Below are 23,174 nucleotides of genomic sequence, written 5' to 3'. Positions count from 1 at the left end.
AAGGAGCATGGTGGTCCTGTGGAAGGGGAAGGTGGGGGCGGTTGGGTTGCAGAATGGGAGGAAAGTGTGGAAAAGTGATTTTTGTTTTATTGAAGGACACTGTGGAACCTGCACTGTGAAACAAACCAGAATTGTAAGAGGATCGACACTCCTAAAAATCATTGCTAGATAGCTCTGGATTTGGAATTGACAATCTGTTAGCTTGTTACTTAGCTAATCCCACTGGTTTCATATGATTACAATCCTTAATCTCTATTGGAATTTGGAATTGCTTCAGATATCTCACTCATGTTAATTACCATGGTTCTCAAACAAATACATCTCATGCTCAAAGGTGTGCTGCCTGTCCTCTGATTCCCCACAAATCCATAGATCAATAGAAAGATTTGCTAGGGCTTTCTACACATTTTTTAAACATAATACGGTTTTTTTAGAAAGATCAAATTGCAATATATGTTCCCAGTGCAACTGGAATATTTGAGGCATTAACCCCTTCCAAATGAGACTAACCTGGTTTTGTTTTTTCATTCACAGAGAGATTTTGTGCAGCCTTCTCCTTGACTCCAACTGAGATTCTGGAAACAGGGAACTCACACCGGAGGAAGCTGGCTTCAAGCTGCAACACACGGAAGTTCCATGGGGACTGTATCCGATTCTCAGGGGTCTGCCAAAGATACAATAGTTGGAGGCACTGAAGAGAAGGTTTCCCTGATAAACCCGGAATCCACCAATCATGAACATAAACAAACGATCACGGAGAAGAATGGTAATGGAGTCCCCATGCCACGAGCAGAGGCTGCAGGACTGGGATCCTTTGACCTCAACTGTAGTACATCCATTGAAACGCCCAATAGTGAGCAGCCATGTGAGCTGGGCAAACAGGGTCTCAATCAGACAGTTCCACCTTCGCCTACCAGTCCAGCAGCAAGAGAACTTCCATCAGATGCTCAGGCCCTCACTAATCACAAGCTACCAAACCACTGTGTCGTTGAGGAACATGAGCCAGCAGGTGAAAGAAACCTAGTGCATGTGACGGACATCCAGTCCAATGTGCATTCTGCTAAACCAACAATGCAAATTGATCAGCCCCTCCCTAAATCCGCTTCAAAAGATGGCAACTGTTCAGTAAATACAACCAGCATAGCCAATAAAGCATCCATTGTGGATCCATGTCAACAGCAGGAGTGCAGATCTAAAGATGAAGAATCTCGCAATGGTGTAACTCAGTCAAGTGGCCTACCCACAGGACAGAATGAAAAGCCATCTTTAGAGAACACTTCTACGTACGAACCTCCAAAAGCTGCCACGTCAGAAGTAAATTGTGAGCCTAGCGGGGTGCCGACTGTAGTTCAGCAGACCAGTAACTGTCCGGTTAATTTAGAGTCAAATGCGAGAGGTGACCCACAAGCACTATCTCGCCATCCTTCTGATACATCACGAGATCTGGAGATGTCTCTGCAGCCCAGCGCATCTGAGCAGCAGCCAATTCAGAATTCCGCACAGGACAAAAGTAAACCAGACATGTCAAAGGACTCTAAGTACAAGGACATGGGAACGATGACAACAGAGACACATAGCTACCATGATGCTGAGGTTCAAGCTGTGGCCCATGTAGAGAGTAAGTCAGTCACCACCAGCCCGAGCATACTTGCTGCATATTTAAGGGAAAATCCTTTTCAGCTAAAAGACAGGGAAGAACAAGTGTGTATCATTTACCGAGGTAGTGGAAGGCCGGGCCACCCACAGCATGGCAATGCCTATCGTATGCCTCTGCACAAAGATATGGCTCTAAATCAAGTAATTACGCCCAAGGTACGATTTCGAGCAACTGCAATGGAGGTACTAAATCCTGCATATCTCAAGTTGCATGGAAGGCCAGGAATGTCCGCGGAGGCAGCCTGTAAAATCTCACCAAACCTAACCAAGGTTGCCTATCAAGGCCCAGAAGCATCCAACTACCCAATGGGAATGTACAAAGGGGACTCCGATGCACAAGCCATGAGAGAAAGTCACGGGCTACCTCAGCATCCATTATCCAACCCTGTCTTACTGAATGTGAAGCCTGCCTATCAAATTAACATTGAAGCCAGTAACCAGAACAAGCAATGTCAAAGGCCACTTGAAATCAAAACTCAGCAACCCCAGTTCATGCCAGGCCAGGAGATGAACAAGAGGCCTGGCCAGCACCTTGTCAGTGTTGCAGAAAATAATCAGTTACGTGCTAACCGCACCACAGACCATGACCAGCCGGCTACTGATGGAGGCGGGGACAGAAAGCCTTTCCACTTCAAAATCACAAATGAACTGGGAACCACGCAAGCTATCATCACTACTGACATCATCAAGCCAAAGAAGGATGACAAGCCAGCATTTTTGAATTATGATGGAGAAATAAACAGCAATATTGGAGCCACAGGTGGCCCGGTGGAAGAATTCCTCCAAGTCTTCATAAAAAAGGAGCAGGATAAGCTCCAAGAGGAGAATGAACAAGCCAAGCGATCCAGCAGCCTGAGCCTCCAGTCACGGTCAGCTTCAGATTTCAGTCACGCTTCCTCCCCACATACCCCTCGTCTTAAGAAAGCCCGGGAGGAGAAGAAGGAGCAGAAACTTGCAGCCTCTGCCACCTCTGATCAGCCTAAACTGCATCTGGGCAAGAAGCTGAACCAGGCAAGTTCCAAATCGGAGGAGAAAGGGAAGGAGTCTAAGAGCGTGAAGGACGTTGTGTGGGATGAGCAGGGCATGACGTGGGAGGTGTACGGTGCTTCCATGGACCCAGAGTCTTTAGGAATTGCCATTCAGAACCACCTGACCAGGCAAATTCGAGAGCATGAGAAAATGATCCGGGCTCAGCTAAAGCTGAACCGCAAGTCTATATCTTCAGACACTTCTTCGAGTAAAAAGCTGAAAAGGAGACAAAACAATGTTCTCCAGTCCCTTTTCCAGAACTTTAGACGACCTAATTGCTGTGTTCACCCTCCACCTTCCTCCGTGTTAGATTGACAGTGTTAAATAATGTCATCTTTCAATTTGTACGCATACAGTTCCGCAGGCATCCATACGCACACTCTGCCTGTGGGTTGTAGCTCTGGAAATGGTTTGCCACTTCCACGGTCCTGCATACTACACAAAGACCAGATAACGAACATCGGTCCTCCTTGCCAAACAAGTAAATAGCACAATTTGTCTTTACAGTCACGGTCGAATGCATGGATAAGAGATATCCTAGTAGAGATTGGAGTCGAATGACAATTTAAGTTTGAATCGAAGATGCAAATCTTTTAATCCATGGGCGTAGGGTTTCAAAGGGACATCCATTAAACAGCTATGACGATGCACATTAACGCACCTGTAGTTCCACTGCATCTTTCATGTTCAAGGCTTCAATTTTAGCTATAATGATTGATACGGCGAATATCAAGTATACTACCTTTTAGCCCTCTCTGCTTTCTGTCACAATAATGACATGGATTACCACTAAAGAAAATAGACCTTTGCCATGGATTAGAGGGTAATGTCAAGTTCTAGAGCAGGTGAAAGTGAACTTACACTCTGGCTCAAAAGCTGTGAAGATTAGGGAAATGCCCGTATTATGACATCTGGAGATGTCCTGTAATAGTTATCAGTGCATTTGGAAATTGACTGTAAATGATCAAATGTTCAGCAAATTGCTCACCTACACAGAGATTTTGAACATGGCGATACAAATGTGGGTACAGGTTTTCATTTCCATGTAAATCAAATGCTTTCATTGAATACAGCTTCTACGACAGCCTTGCACCCAACCATGAACTCTAAACCAACCACATGGATGGTGACTTCCAGCAGCTAGCACTGAGTCATGGCCATGGCCATGGCGTTAGTTCCACAAAATTAACTAATCAAAATGCATCACTTGAACCCTATATTTTGTGTGGTAGCCCTAAATACACAACATGGAACAAAGCAGAAGGTTCCCATTAGATTAGATTACGTTGCAGCAGCCAAGCATCAAGCATGTGTCACATTATTCCCGGTCTTATTTTGATGCCACCTTTTGAACATTGTCTCACAGGGATTAGAAACGCCTGTAGATCTATAGAAAAAGTCTAAAGCACATTCCAAAAGTCAACCATTGGATCTCTCATTTGGTAACAGTGAATAAATGTATTCATCTTTTGTAACCCACAAATTACCGGAAACCAGTTTCTAAGCACGGGACTGGGATTCGGACCTGTGTTGCCCCTCACCTATTCTCCCAGCAAGTGAAGCGAGGGAAACACCATGGGCACTGAATAGTAATTTAGAATACCTTTTTTGTGCTTCTTAATCGATTTATCCCATCATATTCAGTTGTCTTTGTACCTCTAAAGAAACACGTTCACTGATTTGAAGTTTACCTTTTCCATAACATTGATAATAATGTCTTCGCTCTTATTACCATCCATTTTGTATGTTCAAAATATGGTATGGAATCTTAATTTGACTTTAATGTTCCTAAACAATCATAACGTTGGCTGGTCAACATGAATGATAGCTATAACACGTTTTTGGTGCATAATGATCAGATGGACGTCATTATTAATATCCTCTTGAATGCTCGGATTTGAGTCAATAATATCTGTTCGCACATTGATTCAATTGCAGATCTCCTCCCAGCCATTCAAAATGTTCGGAATGTAGTCTGTAATCTCTGGTATAGACCTCATTACAAACATTCTGACTTGAGCAGCAGCCTGTTAAGCAGCAGAGAAACAATTGTCATGAGCATTGTAAAGGCCGGGAGGCGCGTGTGCAGTTCATTTGCCCAAGCAATAAAACACAAAATGTGTAAAGTTGATTTTTTCTAGTTCCATGTTCATTAAATTAACATTCAAAGTTACTGGTGTGTGCTCTTTTTTTTCACCCCAAGATACAAGCACGTTCCCTTTTAGTTAGACAGCTCTATTTGCTAAAACATTATAGACCTCGGGAGAGCTAATTATCGCTTGGCCTAATGACCCTTCCCCAACTTTAAAAACCTCGGCTTCGCCTCATGCAATTACTTGAGGCAGGATATTGTCCTGTGTTAATGACCCCTCGCTGGAAATATAAGGCTTAATTATTCACCTCATTCTAAAATGTCTGACTTCCATGGCAACCTAAATGCAAACACTGCAAACACACTACTTTAATTCACCAAAAAGTGCTAACAGCCTTATATTCCTTGGAGGGGTCATTATCACTTGGGATAATTCCCTACCCTAACTTCACCTCAGGCATTAACATGAGATTCAGCTTTATCCCACGATAATGTCGCCTTGCTAAGTGCAGAAGACTTCATGTTTACTCCTGGCCTCCTTATCACTGCCTAAATCCCTCCTCTCCCCTCTAAAAACTTAATCCTGGCCATCTCATCCTCTGAAGCCCCATATTTTATTATTATTTTTTTTTTATTTTCATTTAGTTTGAACAAACTTTTGAAAAAAGAACTTTTTGCTTAAAAAGATAGAAAAAACACAAAACAAAAAGAGAAATACACATACTAAAAAAGGAGGGACACAAAGCTTATTGCCTTAACTTGCAGTGTCTCTTTAACCTTTTTTTGGTCTTAGACCTTGTTCATTGTCACTAAATTGCAACTATTTTTCTTAGTTCCTCTGTATGTTGTTGCTTATGATTTCATTGTGCAAGTTTTTCTCCTTTGATTTGTTGCTGAATCGGGCTCGCCTTTGGGAATAATAGGTCTCATTTCTAGTTGATTCTGTAATATGTTTAAGAATCGCGTAAGCGCAATCAGCACTGAGTTACTTTCAGTCAGGTGTAATAGCCTCCACCACTCCTCAGTGGTCAGCGTCTGATAGTTTTCCATCACTTTACCTAAACAGTTTTCACGTTGCTTATTCAGTTCGGAACATTTTAGGATAAGATGTTTTAATTTTTCGTCTTCTTTCGCACAAAATCTACATAGTACATTTCCCTGTGGGATTAAGCGCCTGGTCCTCAGAATTTCTTTTGTTTCTATGATGTTCAGGCGAAACTTCAAGTAGAGTCTTCGGACACGTTTACATGGTGATAAAACCAGATATTTCTGGAGTGTGTTCAGTTTTTTTGCTTCTTTAGGCTGATTTAGCATGGATTTTTGTGCTTCTCTTTTCTCACCAATTTTGATCCAGTCGAGATCTAACAATTTTTTTTTACAGAATCTGGATTAGACCAGAGTGTGGTCTCATCCGTGCCCAATTGGTTGAGGACCTCTCTGCACTGTTGTTTCCAATCTCTTAGGGCTGATTTTTTCCCTATTTCATTTCCCATCAGGATTTTAAACGTTGGCAAGTTTGCTTCATCATGAGTTTTCCTGAAGAGCAGTAGTTTGTTCCATATGATCCTCGCATTCAGGGTGGACATCCCTACTTCATACAGGACACAAGATGTCGGCGTACTTTGAGGTATCTGGAGGATTTTTTCCAGAAGAATCCTTTGCATCTGGCCCATATCTTGTGGTCGCAGCCAAACATGTTCTCTGCCCCGTAGGTTAGAATCGGTGTCACTTTATTTTGATAAAATTTCTTCACAGGCTCGCACGTGAATTTCCCAAATTTCTTTTGCATTACGATTCCTTGTGTGGTAAGTTGCCTGCAGCTATTTAAGATTTTTTCCATCATCGGTTCGTCGTTAACACTGGAGTTGATTAGTGTACCTAAATATCTTGTATAATGTACTTTCTCCAGTTTTGTCTTTCCTACGAACCAGCTTGTACTATATTTCAATGGCTTTCTTCCTCTTTTATTTTCTAGGACTAGGATTTCCAATTTAGCTACGTTTATCTCTAGTCCGAGATCTTCTGTATAGTTCTTTAATGCTGTTAGTTTGCGCTGCAAACCGATAGGTGTGCGATCCAAGATCACCATATCGTCGGCATATAGGATGTGATGTAACTGTAATCCGTTAATGCTTGGTGGAAATGAGATTACGATTGCCAGAGCTTTTTCCACTTCTGAGATGTAGAAGTTGAATAGGGTCGCCCCTAATGGGCAACCCTGTTTTACACCTCTCTCTGTGGGAATTGGTTTAGATAAATTTCCTTTACTATCTAACCGTACTTGAATGTAGGTGTCTGAGTAAAGTTCCTTGATGGCAGCAATTAGGCACTCGTGACACCCTATTTCTTTTAGTTTGTACCATAAGATTTCTCTGTTTACTCCATCAAACGCATTTGCCATGTCAATAAATGCTAGGTAGATTTTCTGACCTGCTCGGATGGCATCGATTTTCAATAGGTTTAGTATTAGAAGGTTCGTGCTGCATCCTACTCCTTTGACAAACCCGGACTGTCGCTCATCATATATTTTTTCTTGGTTAATCCAGGTTGTTAGTTGGTTAAGGAGTTGGGTTGCAAACACTTTTCCTACAACGTCAAGGAGGGCTATGGGCCGATAATTTGCAGGGTCAGAGCGCAGGCCTTTTTTGAATATAGGCACAATGATCCCTGATTTCCAGGTTGTAGGGATCCTTCCTTCTTTTATTATTGCCTGGAATAAGATGTCACAGAATTCGGACCATTCTTCAATATTTTGTTTTAAGTCGGCATTGGAGAGACCGTCGGGTCCTGCCGCTCTAGATGTGCTACTCTTTTTAATTGTAGCTCGAATGTCCTCCTTGTCTATTTCAATATCCCATGGTACTTTTGTTTGGTATTCAGTTTTACCTGTGCTTTCTCTTCTTTTGAATAGGTTTTTATAGTGACATTACCAGTCATTTTCTGTTACCATATTCGTTATCATGGCTTTTTCTGAGTTTGTTGATTCATTTATTAGGGCCCAAAAGCCTCGGGAGTTCCTTTGATTCAGTGCCTTCAGCATTATTTCGGCATCTCTTTGCTCCATCTTTGCTCTGTGTTGTTTACACCAGTTGTTATATTGGTTCTTTGCTCTTTTTATTGAGCCTTGAGTCGTTTCTCCTTTTGTCGCAAGAATTTCTCTTAAGGTTTTCCTTAGTTCTCTCTTCTTTCTCGCTATATCTGGGTTGTACGTGTGCCTTCTATAGTTTTGAGTCTTTTTACAAAACTTATTTTCAGTTTCGTAGATTTCTAGCAATTGCTGATATTCGATTCCAGCAGTTGAACTTTTTACTTGGCATCTTTGCATTTGGTCAGATATCTCCTTAATGTCCGTTTTTTTTTAGCCTTAATCTATTTCGCCCTGGTCCCACTGAGATGTCACAACACCACTGTTCTCTTTTCTTAACTTTGATCCATTTCCATTCTGTCTATATGATGTTATGGTCACTTTGCTTGTCTTTGGTGACTTTGAAAGAGATTATTTCGTGTAGTATGTTTTCAGAGACGAAGATATAATCTAGTATAGATCTCTGGTTTCCTCTTTCCCATGTCGGCTTTGCCGGAATGTCTCCTCTTGTCGCTTCATTGAGCATTGAGAGATTTCTCAGTGACAATCCTTCTAGCCAACAATCATTTTTGTATCTTTTATTGTCAGACTTTGTTGTTCTCTGTTGATCTAATTCAATTAGCTTCATATTGAAGTCTCCACACAACACAATTACTGCTTTCGAATCAGTTGTCAGAATGGAATCGATGGCTTCAATGATGTCATCCTCAAGCTTTTGATTTGAATTTGGTGTTGAGTTCCAATAAATGTTTAGTATGTGCACTAGGTGGAAGTGCTTCTCTTTCAGCTCCATTTGCTCTTAACAGACTTCCTGCAGGAAAGGTGACCAAATGCGGGCCGATTTGATTTTTAGACCGCTTGTTCTCTTAATTAGAGTCAATTGACCTGACATTGGCCGCCCTTTTTTTTTGTTTTACGGCTGGATTTATTGCTACTTTGAATCCATCCACACATGGCATGGTGGTGATCCATGTCTCTTGTAAGCATATCAAATCTGCCCTTTCTAAGATTGCAGGAGGGGAATTTAGGAGATGTGAAAATCCTCTAGTATTCCACGAAGCTATCACTAGCTTCGTTATCTCCTCGTGGCATTAGCTCTTCTTTACATTGTTTAACGATTTTGCTAACCAGGACCAATTTTTTGAATCTCCTTCCCCATCATTTCGTTCTGAATCGCTGCTTCTTTCCTCGTTTGATTTACCCCGATTTTCTATTGTTATTTTGATTTTCTTCTTTCTTATCTCGTCAGGTAAGCCCCATATGAAAGACATTGCCACCACAAAATGTCCACCCTTACTTTACTGTTCTAAATCTGTACCTTTAAATGTGCATTCCCACCTTTCTTGTCTAAGACCACCGTCTCCACAATAATCTGTGGTCCCTGTTCAGGTCCTCATTAGGGTGAATAGCAGTTGCAAACGGGCATCTGTGCCACTCACCTGTCACGCAGGTACATGCTGACACCAATCCTTTAATCATATTGAAGACATTTCCAAAGCTAATTGAGATATAGATGATTACTTGGTCATTAAGATGTATAGCAAGATATTTGGAATTAGGTAAATTATGACTGCTAAGAATTGTTTATGTTTGGCTGATTGGGCGCAGCCACACATTTGAGGACTTGGAAGCTAATTGAGATATTGTGGTTTACTTGGTCATTAAGATGTATAGCAAGATATTTGGAATTAGGTAAATTATGACTGCTACAAATTGTTTATGTTTGGCTGATTGGGCGCAGCCACACATTTGAGGACTTGGTGATATAATATTGTATGTTGTGTGTCTCCTTGTGCATGCAAAGTGGTGCGATGCAAATGGATATGCACAGCAGGAACTGCTGTGAGTGTGTTCACCATTAGCCACGCTGTTCTCTATGGGCCTCATTACAACTCTGCCAGTCCGGAACCGTTGTTTCCAGACCGGCACAGTACAACTCTGCGGGCAGGTGCCATCCTGCTCGCCAGGGCAGGACCTGCCAGGCGGAACGGCACCGGCTCACAGAGTTCTCACGGGAGCACCGGCACCGTTGTTAACGTTGCCGGTGCTCCCGTGTCCCCATTCCCATGGGAATGTGGACTAACAAAATTGCCGGCTTCTGACTTCCCGACTTGGAATAGCCCGGTGGCACCGGGAAGTCGGGCGCTGGTAATTCCTTACGGGTCCAGCAGCTACCTGCCGGTTTTACCGGCACGGTTACCACCGGACCGGTAATGAGGCCCTGTTATGTGTGGGATATCATGGATGCCAGACCGAATTTCTACCAAAGGAGCAGGAGAGAACGCGTCAACCCTATTCTGCCCCAGGGACGAACCAGGCCAGCAGCAAACAAGATCAAATTCACAAAATCTGGATATTGACATCCCTCCGTGTAATGCAGGGTGCACTGCAGGATAGTAGCTGCCAATACAATGCCTACACAAAAGTAGCATTTTTGATTATATCAATAGTTTTTGAAGCATCTCTGTGCTACCCAAAGTCAATTCAGGAATGACAAACAGATATTGAGTTTCCTTTACTGTGTGTATCAGCTTGGCTTTTATGCCCCCTCAAGGATATGATGTACCCTGTGTTGTGAAGCAAACTTGGCTTCAGGAGGAGACATGGGGACAATTTCGCGCATACAGATTGTGCTTTACAACATGCAATTGCAAATGAACACACAAATGATTAATTTTATCTTTTAACAAGGAAACATTCTTTGCAAGCAAGTTCTTTTTCTGATTTTTTTTCAACAATTGCATATTTATATATACACAGGGCGTGATTTACAAAAGCGTTTTACAATTGCGCAATCCCATTGAAAAACGCTTTGGAAATCAGGCCAAATGTGTTGTATTGATATTGTCCATTGATTTCCGTGTATTTGCTCCTCTGCACTAAATGCTTGGGAAGTTTAACTACGCAGTGTGTAAGGAGGGCCCTATAACACAGACATATATATGCTCACCACCTCAAAGGCTTACTTGTGCTATTGTATGTCAAACATAAAAACCTGCGTATGTGGGACATAATCCGCCATTTTGCTGAGGGCGGCGAGATCCATTGCCTTGGAAACAGTGAGCTGTGACAGGAACCCTGGCAGCCTTAATTCCTAAGTGGGATATTGATCATGAAGTGTTGTCAGGACATCCGGGCTGTGTCAGGGCTTTCAACATGCCGCGGCTGGATGTTATGTTTGCATGCAAACGAGTTCTCTGACTTATGTTGGAAACAGCCCTCAAAGGCAGCCGTGGAGTGGTGTGTCGCTGACGCTGTCCTGGCTGAGGTACAGCAAATCTAACTGGCGGGTTCAGGGAGCAGAACTGCGCTCTTTCACCGATTGTCTATTAAAATCTCGTCAGGTTTTCTAGGATGTCCACAAGGACTATGCAAGAGTAAACATTACATTTACTGACTTTAAATGGAAATGGTTTCCCCATGTTTTAGCCATTCTGAAAACGTAACCACATTTTACAATGTGGTGGTAGAAGAGCCCAGCACTACGGACAAGAGGCTTCACAATGAGTATGATAGTAATGTTAAAAGTATATGGTAATTTAAATACTTCCTATTTTTAAAATACCACCCAATTCTTAGTTGGGAGTGTATGGTATTTTTATGGCATGGGTACATAGCAAGTGCATGCACAGAATAAATATGTAATGCAGAGCCTTTTAAAATACGACCTAATTATGAGTTGGCACAGCAAACGTTTTTTACTGCATATAGTTTATAGAAAATACTGCGTGAGATAAATAATGCATATTCACACCCGGGGAAGGGTGCTCAGCCAATCACATTCTGCACCTGCTGCTTCCAGCCACCCTAGGTCCTTCCCCGGTAGTGCCACATTTCTTTTTCATGTGGGGAGGCTAAAGGAAGCCTCTCCTTCTTGCCTCCCCACCCTCCTTCTCCCCAAAACAATCCTTCCTCCTTACCCACCCACTCCCTCCACACTTACCTGTTGGACCGGATCTTTGTGCTCCAATCCCGGCGCTCCTCCTGTCACCTGGCTGCCGCTATAGAAATAGAAAAGGGAGTTAGTCCCTTTTCACTATGGTGGCGGCCATCTTTTTTCATATATGTTTTTTCTTCGGGAGATTGACTGTGCAAGCGACACCAATTGCCTGAGGGGAAAAAAAAGCATTTTGCACCCCAGCTAAACCCCAGAGTGCGAATGTCTTTAACCCCCCGCTGTGGGAGGCGGTCATGGCCTTTAACGCCCTGCAGGCCGCGGCCGATCTCGGACTAGTGGGCCGTCAATGGCCATGTCAACCCCCTACAGCGGGGGTGAAAGCCATATTTATTCAATGCAGTGATTTCTATGTTCTGTGATGATGCACTTTGCCTACTGCTGGGGATATTTAGTGAAATGAGAAATGGTGCTAGGGGCCTCACCGACATAGAGAACAATGTGCCTAAGGTGGTTTAAGGGGACCCCCTTGTCACCCTTATTTGGTCCCCTGCCTAAGGCATGAGACCATCACATAGTTCACAACCAAGAACATGGCATTTTAGATGTCCAGGGACACACCAGCTGAGAAGAGACACCAACCCTCCACATTCATTACCAACCAGCCCCTTGTTCTCAACCAGCATAATGATAAAGGATCTATCCCTTTAAAAGTCACAGCTCTGCACTTTCCGAGTTTGAGGCTGACAGCCCCCAAGGATGCAATGTTTTTCCAAAGCATAATCCTCTCCAAATATGAGCATTGTTGGTAGTTCTGTCTTTTTAAGGAACTTGAGCTTTGAAGCTCTGAATAATCAGGCATCGTGTGAATTATATCTCTCTGGTTGTGCTGACGGACCCTCCGAAAGATATCCCAGTCTCTCTCTGAATTTCTCTGTGAGCCCCTTGATAAGTTCATATAGACCTAGTACCTAACTGAACATCTCTATATGACTTGCTCAGGGAACTTGCATACTGTCAAACCAGAAAATCAGACTTTCTACAAGACTTACTGTTAGAGATGAGTCAAACTTCTGCTTAACTCCTTTATTCAGGTTACATGCAACAAAAAGAAAGTCTTTTTGATTTCTTAAATACAGATGAGCTAGTATTACAGCGTTCCTTTCGTTCGTTTTAGCATGCCCATTCAAACTCGTCTGTCTTTCTCTCAGCGTCTCCTCCCTGTTGAGACATAAAACACACAAAATATCGGGTAAATATCCTTTTATACTATTGGGGAATGGTGAACACCTATGAGAATTCAGGCAGCATTTCCCATGGAGGCTACAAGACATGGAAGCCCCACCCCTAACTCCATCACGTTTGTGATTGCCTTCTGAGGCAGCCACCATGGTACAGGCGGATGTCCCTGAGAAGGAGAATTACTGGGGAATTGACAGACAGGTGAGTGGTTCAGCTTGATTTTGGTGTCTGTCGCGTACTCGTTGGTAACGTTTCTGGGGAATTGTCGTTGATACAGCCTCGGCTCTTCTGATGGGCTGTGTAAACGCCCGCTTTCAGGAATGAGCCTGTCGAATGTTGTGGGTTGTCTTGGCAAACCTATCATGGTATATCCACTTAATGTAGTATTTGTCAGTTTCTCGCATGTTGGGTAACAACCCTTATGACTCCAAGCCGCCACTGTTTCAGGAGGTGGGTTGACGTCCCAGGACAAGCCGGTTTCTGGGACATTGGGTTCACGAGGTTTGCACCGGTTGGCTGGAGTATGGTGTCTGTCACACCTACTCAGGGAGCCTTCATAGCTGTAGCAAGAAATGTGAAGGCATCATGAAGAAGGACACAGAAAACAGATTCAAATCTTAAAATGAAAACTTTGAAACTTAAATGTCACGATGGAAAAAGGCCAATCTTGCCCTATACTAAGGTGGGATTTCCCTACCTAAAGAAAACTAAGAAACGTCAGAGTCAAGAAGTTCAACTAAAGAATCGGTCTGTGTCCAAAACCTATACTTGCCCTCACAACTAATTCTGTAAAATGTGGAGGGATATCAGCAAACAAAAGAAAACAGTGTTTAACCCCCAAAGTTGTGAGCTTCTTCCAGCTCGCAGCTTCTGTCCAACCATCTTCCCATGTGTGAAAATTGTTTTATGACAAAGTCTCAAAATTCTCCTCTGGAAACCAAAAAGGAAACTGTTTAAATCATGACCCAGGGTTCTCTTCGTCAAATTTAAAGCAGCTACCAACAGAATCAATGGGGTTCCCTTTGCCAAGTTCAAAACAGTTCACACTGTAAGCACTGGCGTTCCCTTTCCCAAGTTCAGAATATTTCACAATGGAAGCACTACTCTCCTGTAGCACTTCAATTATATTTGGAGTTGGTTTTATCCCTTTCCTGTGTTCATTGGGGTACCCTTCCCCACCTTTGTTTCACTCCAATATTTAGGGAAAAGCCATCAGCTTTGTTTTGATTCAACTTGAGGTTTAAAGAGGTTTAGGTATTTTATTAAATTGAGCAATGACGATTTTCACCATTGAAATGTTTGTTTCTCAGATTGGAACTGTGGAGAACTGCTCCTTCTCTGTCTTCAAAGTCCACAGGCCCTTTAACAGTTTATATAATGGTTAATTTCAATGAACAGTTCAAATGGATACTTTTGAGAACGTGTTGTACTCCATTCAGACCCACGCAACCACTCTGCTACAATGTATACATTCACAATTACCGGAGAATAGTTCACAGCGCTCACGGTCAGTTTCACACCGGGTTTCCTGATTTCTGGAACTCACCAGCTTTCTCCACATGCTTCTCACATACCACACTGGACATGCTTCACCTTGGTTGTCTTCAGGGTTCTTTCCTCTGCCCCTGAGACACTGCCGCGCTCTTGCATCACCACAGGAGAACGAGCACTCTGCTTCTTTATTAGAAGGCCGGTCCTTCAGCATGCTGCCTTCTCTTGCCGTGCAATTGCACCAAAGAACTCCTGTTCTCGCACCATCCCAGTTTGGATTGCCAGCTCCTGCAGCCCCTGGTGGTCCAACCCTGGTTACACTGCAGCTCTGCATCCAAAGGCTCCCAGCATTGTCTCACATTTCTCTCCCTCTCTATGCTCTTTTTTTTCCCACCTTTTATACACACGTTGTTTGTGAATGAGCTGCAGGTGGTAGTCCTCTCTTTCAATTGCCTGACCATAGTTAGGCTTATTAGTGAGACATGCCTGATCTTTATAGTGGTATTCATTTGAGGCTCTCTTCCTCATCCCAGTACCAGAGTGGTGTAGTTTCATGTTGGTGTGTATGACTCCTAGTTGCCTCTTCCTCGTCTCAGTGATAGAGTAGCATAAGGGAACCTGGTTTGCAATATCCCATAAAGGTTGGAGAATGATTGGTTGGGCTGTCATTTGGAAAAGGGGATACCATGTCTCGCCCAAGGGCCTCTCACTCCTAGTCAACAAGGACCCTCCACCCAGGTGATCCTCCCTCACTTGTCCACCCCCAGGGTCAGGATCCAAAGGCGATGGCCTTTCCCTGGCCATCTGGGCAGAGGACCCAAGGGGAATAGAAAAGGGAATACCCTCAGGCTTCTCACAACAAGCACATATTTTCTGCATGGCCCACTTAGGCAGACTGTGTAGCTGTAACAGACAAACTTGCACTTTCTACACAACAAACTGAACGAGCCCATGCTGGCAAAACAGCCATATTTTTCATTTTGCAAGCTTGTGTATACAGAGCTCCACATCTGCACAATGCCTCTTATGAGTAATATACACTCCCAATGCAAAGCAGTATGAATGCCACGGTAGAGGCATGGAAGAGTCAGTGTGTGGCAAGGCCAACAGTAACCAGAGGGAGGATTTGAAATCCAAAATGGCGGAACACAGCATAGTTCTTCAGTGATTCCAAATGAAAGTATTAAGACCCACCAATACCAGTGCCTCGCCAATTTGCCTGCATAGCTGGAGGCCCTCACAAGGAGTCCATCCCAGTGGGAGGGGTTACATGGCTACATAATCCCAGATTCTTATTCAACTTGGGTGGTTGTTTGGAGTAAAAGCTGGAGAGTGCAGGAGTTGTAAGGAGATTGGAGGGAGCTGGAGTACAGGGGTGGCTGAATGAAGAGACAGTTGCAGGAGGTGTGTCTAGTAGTACAGATTTTAGATGTGGTTGGAGTAAACCAGTGTTGTGAAGTTTTTGGAGACAAAAGGAGTTCTCAGTGTAGAGGCTGGAGGTTGGAAGAGGAGATGAGATCTGGAGACATTTGGCAGGAGAATAGGAGGAGGTTGGTGGAGATTAGGAGGTGGAGGTAGAGAATATGTCAGAGGGTGTGAGAGGATTTTAAGAGGCAGAAGTAAAGAAACATCAAGAGGAGGACAGAGGAAAGTAAGGGGTGGAGGAAACATCAGGGAAAGCTGGAGGAGAATAAGAGGTACAGGTGTAGAAACATCAGAAGGACAGAAAAGGTCAAATGTTGGAGTGTGAAGGAACATCCAAAGGAAGCAGAAAGATCATAGAAAGACAAGGAAGGCTTCCATGGGTACGCATGGCCTAAGGCAGGGGGTATGGGTGGAGCTCTGATCGGAAGGGGCAGAGTCCCTGGTGATGGGTGGAAGATTTGGAATGAATCTAAACCACTGGCATTGCTCTGGGAAACCTTCCACACTACTCTTTTTTAGCCTGCCTGCGCCATTGCAAAAGGGGTCAACTCATATGCAAATCCGTAAGGTGCTGCTACCAATGGGAGCAGCCCAGCCCAAGCTGCTAGGCCAGGTCCCCTCTGCATGGAAACACAAGCAACCCCAGACATGTTTCAGCCTTGATGGGCCCCCTCGGTGAGATGCAGCTTGGTTCCCTACGGCGCAGCAAACAAGTGACCCACGTCTGGGCATACCTTCTCTCACATAGTCAGACAAACTATAACCACAAAAGTGATGGGTGGAAGGCACCATGCTGGCACGCGAGCATGGCGTAGCAATGAGGAGGATCACAAAAAGAATAGGAGTAGTGAGGCAGGGTTTGGGGAAGGAGCAAGGGGCCTGTGCGAGCGAGGTGGCAGAGACCATATCAAGAACCTCTTCACTGCAGAGATCATCACAGGGAGCGAGAAACCGTTGTGCCAAAGATTGAGGAACGAAGCCCTGAAAGGCACTAAAAAGACTAAAAGAGACCCTCAAGCCTGAGCCTGAGAACCAAGGAGCACAGGGGCTATGATAGGATAATCACACAGTGTTCGAAATCCTTAAGCCCGAGCCTAAAAATCAAGAAGCATGAGATGCTCAGGAGATCATCAAAGTGTGCAAGAAACCCTGAAGTCTGAGGGTGGGGATCAAAGAACTGAGAGATGATAAGGTGATCATCCCAGGGCACAGGAAACCCATAAGCCTGATTAGACACACACAAGAGATTCTCTCTAGAAGGGCAAATGAGGGTGTGGAAAACCTCTTAAAGCAAAATGATGTTGTTTATAAAAAAATGTAAAGCATAAAGCATCAACAATGCTCCTCTAAATCCTAAGTTTCTTAACCTTATCTATTATTGCTTTGAACACACCACTTCCCCCTGGAATTATACTGCCCTAATAATAAATTAAATTGTATAAGTAACTTTTGTCCAGGCTTGTGTTGTGATCCATGTCACATTTGTGACAGTACCGAGGACGTAAATGATCCAGGCTCTCCCAACTCATAATTAGGTGGTATTTTACATGTGGGAGGTACTTAAAAGACCATTGACCATCATCACCAGGATCATAAAGGAGCTAGGTGTAGACAGTCAATCATGGTTCACGCTGGCCATTGTCTTGCTTTGGAAGAGTGGATGCGCCTCTGATGTGCACATGCAGCTTCCAGATGTTCTTTTCATTGCCACCTGAAATTCCTGCTCCACTGATAAACGCCATGATTTTACAACCTAGAAACCTATGTTAATTGTGGCCACATGTTCTTTGCCTGCTTGTTCTGGCACCATGAGAACATGTTGGGGGCTTAGGTGAGACCTTTCCAACCTCCAGTGCCACCACTTCCCAACACGTCCCCCCCTAACCCACCCAAAACAATCCTTGATTTCTTTGGTACAGCTGACAATTTCCTGACAAATAATCAATCAAGGACGAAGAGTTATTTCCCAAACCGCCTTTGACATGTTTCACAATGTGGCAAAAATGTCTGTCCATAGTGACTTCAGAAGGTATTACTTGACATGGCTGATGAAGCGCAGGGCGGTATAGGACGCGGAGGCATTCATTCTCGAAGAAATACTGCTGTTGGCAAATCCCTCCACTTCCATCATTACCATTCCACCGGGAGGTGATCGCGGCAATATTAGTCTTAAGTATTATCAGTGGCGGTAAATGATTCCGGTGGTAATTACTGCTGGTGTTAAAAATGCCACAAGTGGAGACATATTAACACTGGAAGCATGTGCCACTGTTTGTATATCCACACTGCTGGTGATGATACATTATTTTATCAGTAGTGCCATATATGTATATACAATAATGGCGGTAAAATGATCCACTACGGGCGCAGAAGAAATAACATGCCACTAGCAAACACATGTACATTCCTCGGGAATAGGCATGTACACTGCAAAAATAATACTTGCCCCTTCTGGCATAAGTGTTATGTAGCAACAATACGACACATTCATATAGCAGCACATGCTTACAAGCAAGGTCATTTTTAAGGCCAACTCAAAATTGTTTGTATATTAGATGGCAATTACCATCTTCTTAAAACATCATCTTTTTGGCTAATGGGGATACCTGATGGTGACGCACTTAAATTAAAGGTACTATCACTGGGCATATTTTGCACTTATACTCGGCAGTAGCATTACATCATTTCCGGAATGAGCCTCGTATTCTTTTTGCTTGCAGCTTTGCCCGTGTGGCTCGTCTTAACAAAGGTACAAGGATTTTAAAGACGGTTAGATATACATTGGGTGCAGCAACCGTGACTAAATACCAAACTGTGTGACATTCAAAGGTGACACACTTGGAGCGGAAGGGAGGGGACATTAAAAAAGCATTGAACAAAGAGCTGTACCATACGTGTCCTCTCAACCCACAACCAAGTAACATCGTTGTGAAAGTGTTTTTCTGTTTTGGCACCACTTTGCATGTGTTTGTACCTCACTCTCTTTAAGAGCAGCAGCAAAGACAGCTAGCAACCTAAGACGCCCATGGTGTTTCCTTCATGTGCTTGGATTGAAGCAACTGCGACACAGAAATCAGAGTTCCCCTTCACGCTTTGTTATTGTTAGGCAAGAACAGGCTATGATAGTGACCAGGTTAAGAACACTTATTCAGATCCCCTCAAGCAAATGGTTTGGAGTCGATTTATAGAGAAGTTACCAGGTGTAACTCCGACTTTCCCTTGACTCACTCTGACTTTCCTTCGACTTACTCCGGCGGAGTGCTACTCAAATCACTAGAGAAGTTACTATGAGTAACTCTGGCTTACTCCTGCTCGTGGTATCTTTGGAGTGATTTGACACATGCTTTTGAATAGAAACGAGTTAGAGATCACCTTGAACTACTCACGTCGTGTCACAGGGCATTGGTGAGAAACCCATGCCAGATTACGTTCACTAGATTGTCAAAAGGGATTTGCAAACATGCCATTTTGAAATTATCCATTTTCAGAATGTGAAATATTTTGAGAGAGCGCTGAACACCAAACCACGAGTAGTATTTTTTAAACATGTCCAAAAATGCAGTGGATAAACTGAAACCAGGGGCGTTGCTAGGGGGGGGGGCTAAAGGGGCTATAGCCCCTGATCTTTTGGTTGTAGCCCCGGATAGAATCTCAGGAACTACAGCCAAAAGGCTAGCTAGCCCCCAGTCCCAACAGTTCCGACATCAGCGTAGCCCCGGGTCTTTTCCAGACCTAGCAACTCCCCTGACTGAAACTAAAACTATCTGCAAAGAAGTACATTGTATTGTGTTTGAAACCACAAAAACAAATGGTACTCAGCAACAGAATATTAAGCGTCCATCTTTAAATGTAATCTTCAACGGCACCTCCTCACAGTTCACGCTATAACCCTGATGTACAGACGTTATGTCGCTGGCAAATGTGGGACTTATTTCCTTCATGGTTAACAAGACCAAGGAATTTGTAATCTTTTGTTTAAAACCACAAAAAAAAAACGTTCTGAATGTATTGATGTGTATGTTAGACCAAAAACCTAGCAATAATGTTCACTATCTCACTGGAAGAGCAAAACATTGTAAAATTAAATCATTTTACATGTGCCAATCATGCTGTGTCACAAAAAATGTGTACTTGTGGAATTATGTTTAATTTGCACTGTGCACATAAGGCGAGCCAGTACTTAGTGAAATATGTGCAATTCTTGTGAAGTCGTGTGTTACATCACAGTCCTGTCTGATACATTGAAATACAAACACAGTCCTCGTAACCCATTTTTCAAGCTGTGGGTCTTCAGCTAAGTTATTTCCGAGTACCCAAGTCACATTGCTGTTCACATTGTTTGAAAAGGGCAGCACCACCACGTACGTACGTACGTACGTACGTGCGTGCGTGTGTGTGTGTGAGAGAGAGAATGGTAAACTGAACCCTCTCATCCCTTGCTATGATGTGAGGCAAGGTGTGGAAACACCCACGAACAAACACCACCATGTGTATTGTGAACCTTTGATAATACTGTTGTATAATTGTATGAGCAAAGAAATTATGTAGACACATGTTCATGTCTGTATCAATATTGAACCAGCACAAGGCTCTGCCCCCAGTATTTCAGAACCAGGAAGGAAATATAACTGAATTAGCAAGGACCCGAAATAGAGTAATCCATTGTCATTGTAAAACAGTTTGCATTAGACGATTCAATGCGTTGTCTTTGTAAAGAGTGACGGTGAAGGAAAATGTTTACATTTTATACTACAGTCCCATCATTTTAGCAGGACTTCACGCGATATCAGCCTAAAGACCTAGCAAATGGAGACGTGTCACTGACATCACGACAGTCGCCTTCTCATTGATGATCATGAACATTCCACCTTCAGAAAAATAGAACCAGGTTCACGGGCCAACATGAATTCTTGTGACTGTATTTTATTTTTTTAGTGACAAAATACTCAATATGGTGTACACAGTAGAACTAGAGTGAAGCTGCAAAATGTACTTGAGCGAGCATTCATATTAGACCTACATTTAGAGAAATGCATGAAGAGCGGTAGGGTGTGGAACATTCCTGAGCTGGTGAAGTTTCTATCGTATTTGCTATACCTAAATGTTTTACATGACACATGTCTATGATTAACACATTAAAGATACACCTTGATTTAAATAACATGTGTGTGTCTTTTTACCTTTGAAAAATTGGAGGAAGTTGTAACACAAGGAGCATGTTAAAAAGCGGCCAATATTTCGGCACTAATCAATAACCATACGCACATTGTGCCCAAAGGGTAGGTTCACCAGGCCTAGTTCTGCCTGGCATTTTCGTACCATGCTTAACCGTAATTATCAATTCCCATGCAAGAATGGGCAAATAAATCCAGCTGATCCCCAAGTCCCCCGATTTTCACCGTATTCCGGTTATTTGGGTTTGGCCGAACTTTGACGGGATTCGGGGTCACAGATTTGGGTGAAGTTTATGCCAATTTAAATTGATTAAATGTTGTTGTAAACAATGGGTTGAGAAGGTCATACCTTTTCCTGCCACCACAACTTAAAGCAAGCAAAATGTATCTAGTCATACAGATCATGCTGGACTTACCACGTACGTCTTGGAGGTATGTTCCATTTTTTAAGTCTCAGGAGGATAGCTCAGGGGCAACGCGCTTGCCGTGGAAGCAAGACGACAGGGAGCAACACAGGTTCGATCCCCGCGTCCACGCTTAGAAACCTCTGGGTATTAGGCACCTTATAAATAACCAATCATATCACATCATATTATATTAAGTCCATGTTCATCTTAAGTACATGCGGATATGCAGACTCACCGGCTCCCACAACTCAGTTAGCAAGCTTAAAAACAGACACTCCTGGAACCCTGACCCTGGGAGGGGAACACTCTGTGGATGACCTCACAAGCTCATGCCATCATAGCACTCAACACACAGACACCCACGTAGGCGCAGGCACGCAGGGGTAGAAGGAGTATGCCACACATCACCCTTCTTCACACAGCCACGATAGGCAATGTTGAGGATAAGGAAAACAGTACAGGGCGTACTCAGGGGAGAAGGAATACATGCAGCCAAGTGTTAGAGCCACCACCCGGGCACCTCAGAGGTTCTTACACCCTATCTTGGCATTACAATACATCTTACCCAAGGAACTGCCTACACACACTAACACCTCACAAGTAACACATGGGGTACAGATGCACACAGGAGAAAAAGTAACACTAGGACACAACTGCGAAAAATGCAAAGCACACACCTGTGTACCCACAAAGATGTAAACACCAACCATAGCCTTCCAGTCACCACATGTGCATCCATACCAATGTATACCCACATACAGGGAACAGGGGTAGAGTGACAACAAAATAAAATGACCAGAGCTTCAAACTCTCATGTTATGCAAGCATACCTTTCCATCCTCAACTAATGAATTAATGTTTTCTAAAACACTTATTGTCGGGGACCAGGATTCAAATCTCTGTTGGGCTGTGGTATGTTGCTTCCAAGACAAGCGCATTGCCCCTGAGCTATCCTCCCTGTCCTAGACACAAGTGTAAAAAAATAATCTAAAAGGGCACCTGGCTAAGCCCTGAAAAGCCCAGGTGGTCACATGTGTAAATAATCGCAAAAATCAGGCAGAGAGATCACACATTCATTTCATATTGTATTCCTACACAGCATCAACAATGTTTCTCAGGTTGCAAAAAAAGTCAAAAAAGAAATGTTTTGACCTTACCTGTTTAATTTACATATATTTGGCAAATGTGGGGATAGAGTACCCAGAGACATTCTTAATTGGCACTTAAAATGTACAATACAGGTGAGTACAACCCAGCCAAGTGCTCTGAATTTCGATAAACAGAAAACATGTTTTGCTTTCATTCGTCGGCATATTGTGCTTTACAAATACAATGTGAACACAGCACGGAACAAATTTCAGTGAACAGAAAAAACGTATATCATTGTGTGGAGTCAACACTGGATCAGTAAAGGAATCTTTGACACTATTGTGTTTCGGCCCAGAGACAAGCTGTTGAATGGAGCTTATATGTAAAGGCCTTCATCAGGACGTGTGGTAGAAGGTGAATCCTAATCCTGGGTTCTCTATCTACAAGTATGTCATGGCCACAGGCCCAAGAACACAAAAACCACACCATCTAGTGATGTGGCAATGGGTCACTTCGACACATTTATGTCCCTTTGGGACCCATAAACACAAGGGTCCTGACTGGACTCAGTCGCACCAGGCTCATATGG

The 23,174-nt window shown here is 43.3% G+C and overlaps 1 protein-coding gene across 3 annotated transcripts in view; it reads left to right on the top strand.

Moving 5' to 3' along the window:
- The window catches only part of GPRIN3 (GPRIN family member 3), a 427,889-nt gene extending 406,813 nt beyond the window's left edge, over positions 1 to 21,076 (top strand). For all 3 annotated transcript variants that reach the window (XM_069630751.1, XM_069630750.1, XM_069630752.1), the window contains one exon: positions 535 to 21,076. In XM_069630751.1, the coding sequence (XP_069486852.1) occupies positions 637 to 3,000 (2,364 nt within the window). In that variant the 5' untranslated portion in view covers positions 535 to 636 and the 3' untranslated portion in view covers positions 3,001 to 21,076. The remainder of the gene's footprint in view (positions 1 to 534) is intronic.
- Positions 21,077 to 23,174: the final 2,098 nt, after the last annotated feature.

The sequence above is a fragment of the Ambystoma mexicanum genome, chromosome 6q (genome assembly GCF_040938575.1).
Source record: "Ambystoma mexicanum isolate Mex_15411 chromosome 6q, UKY_AmexF1_1, whole genome shotgun sequence".
Taxonomy (NCBI): domain Eukaryota; kingdom Metazoa; phylum Chordata; class Amphibia; order Caudata; family Ambystomatidae; genus Ambystoma; species Ambystoma mexicanum.
This window is presented reverse-complemented; position numbering and strand designations above follow the sequence as displayed.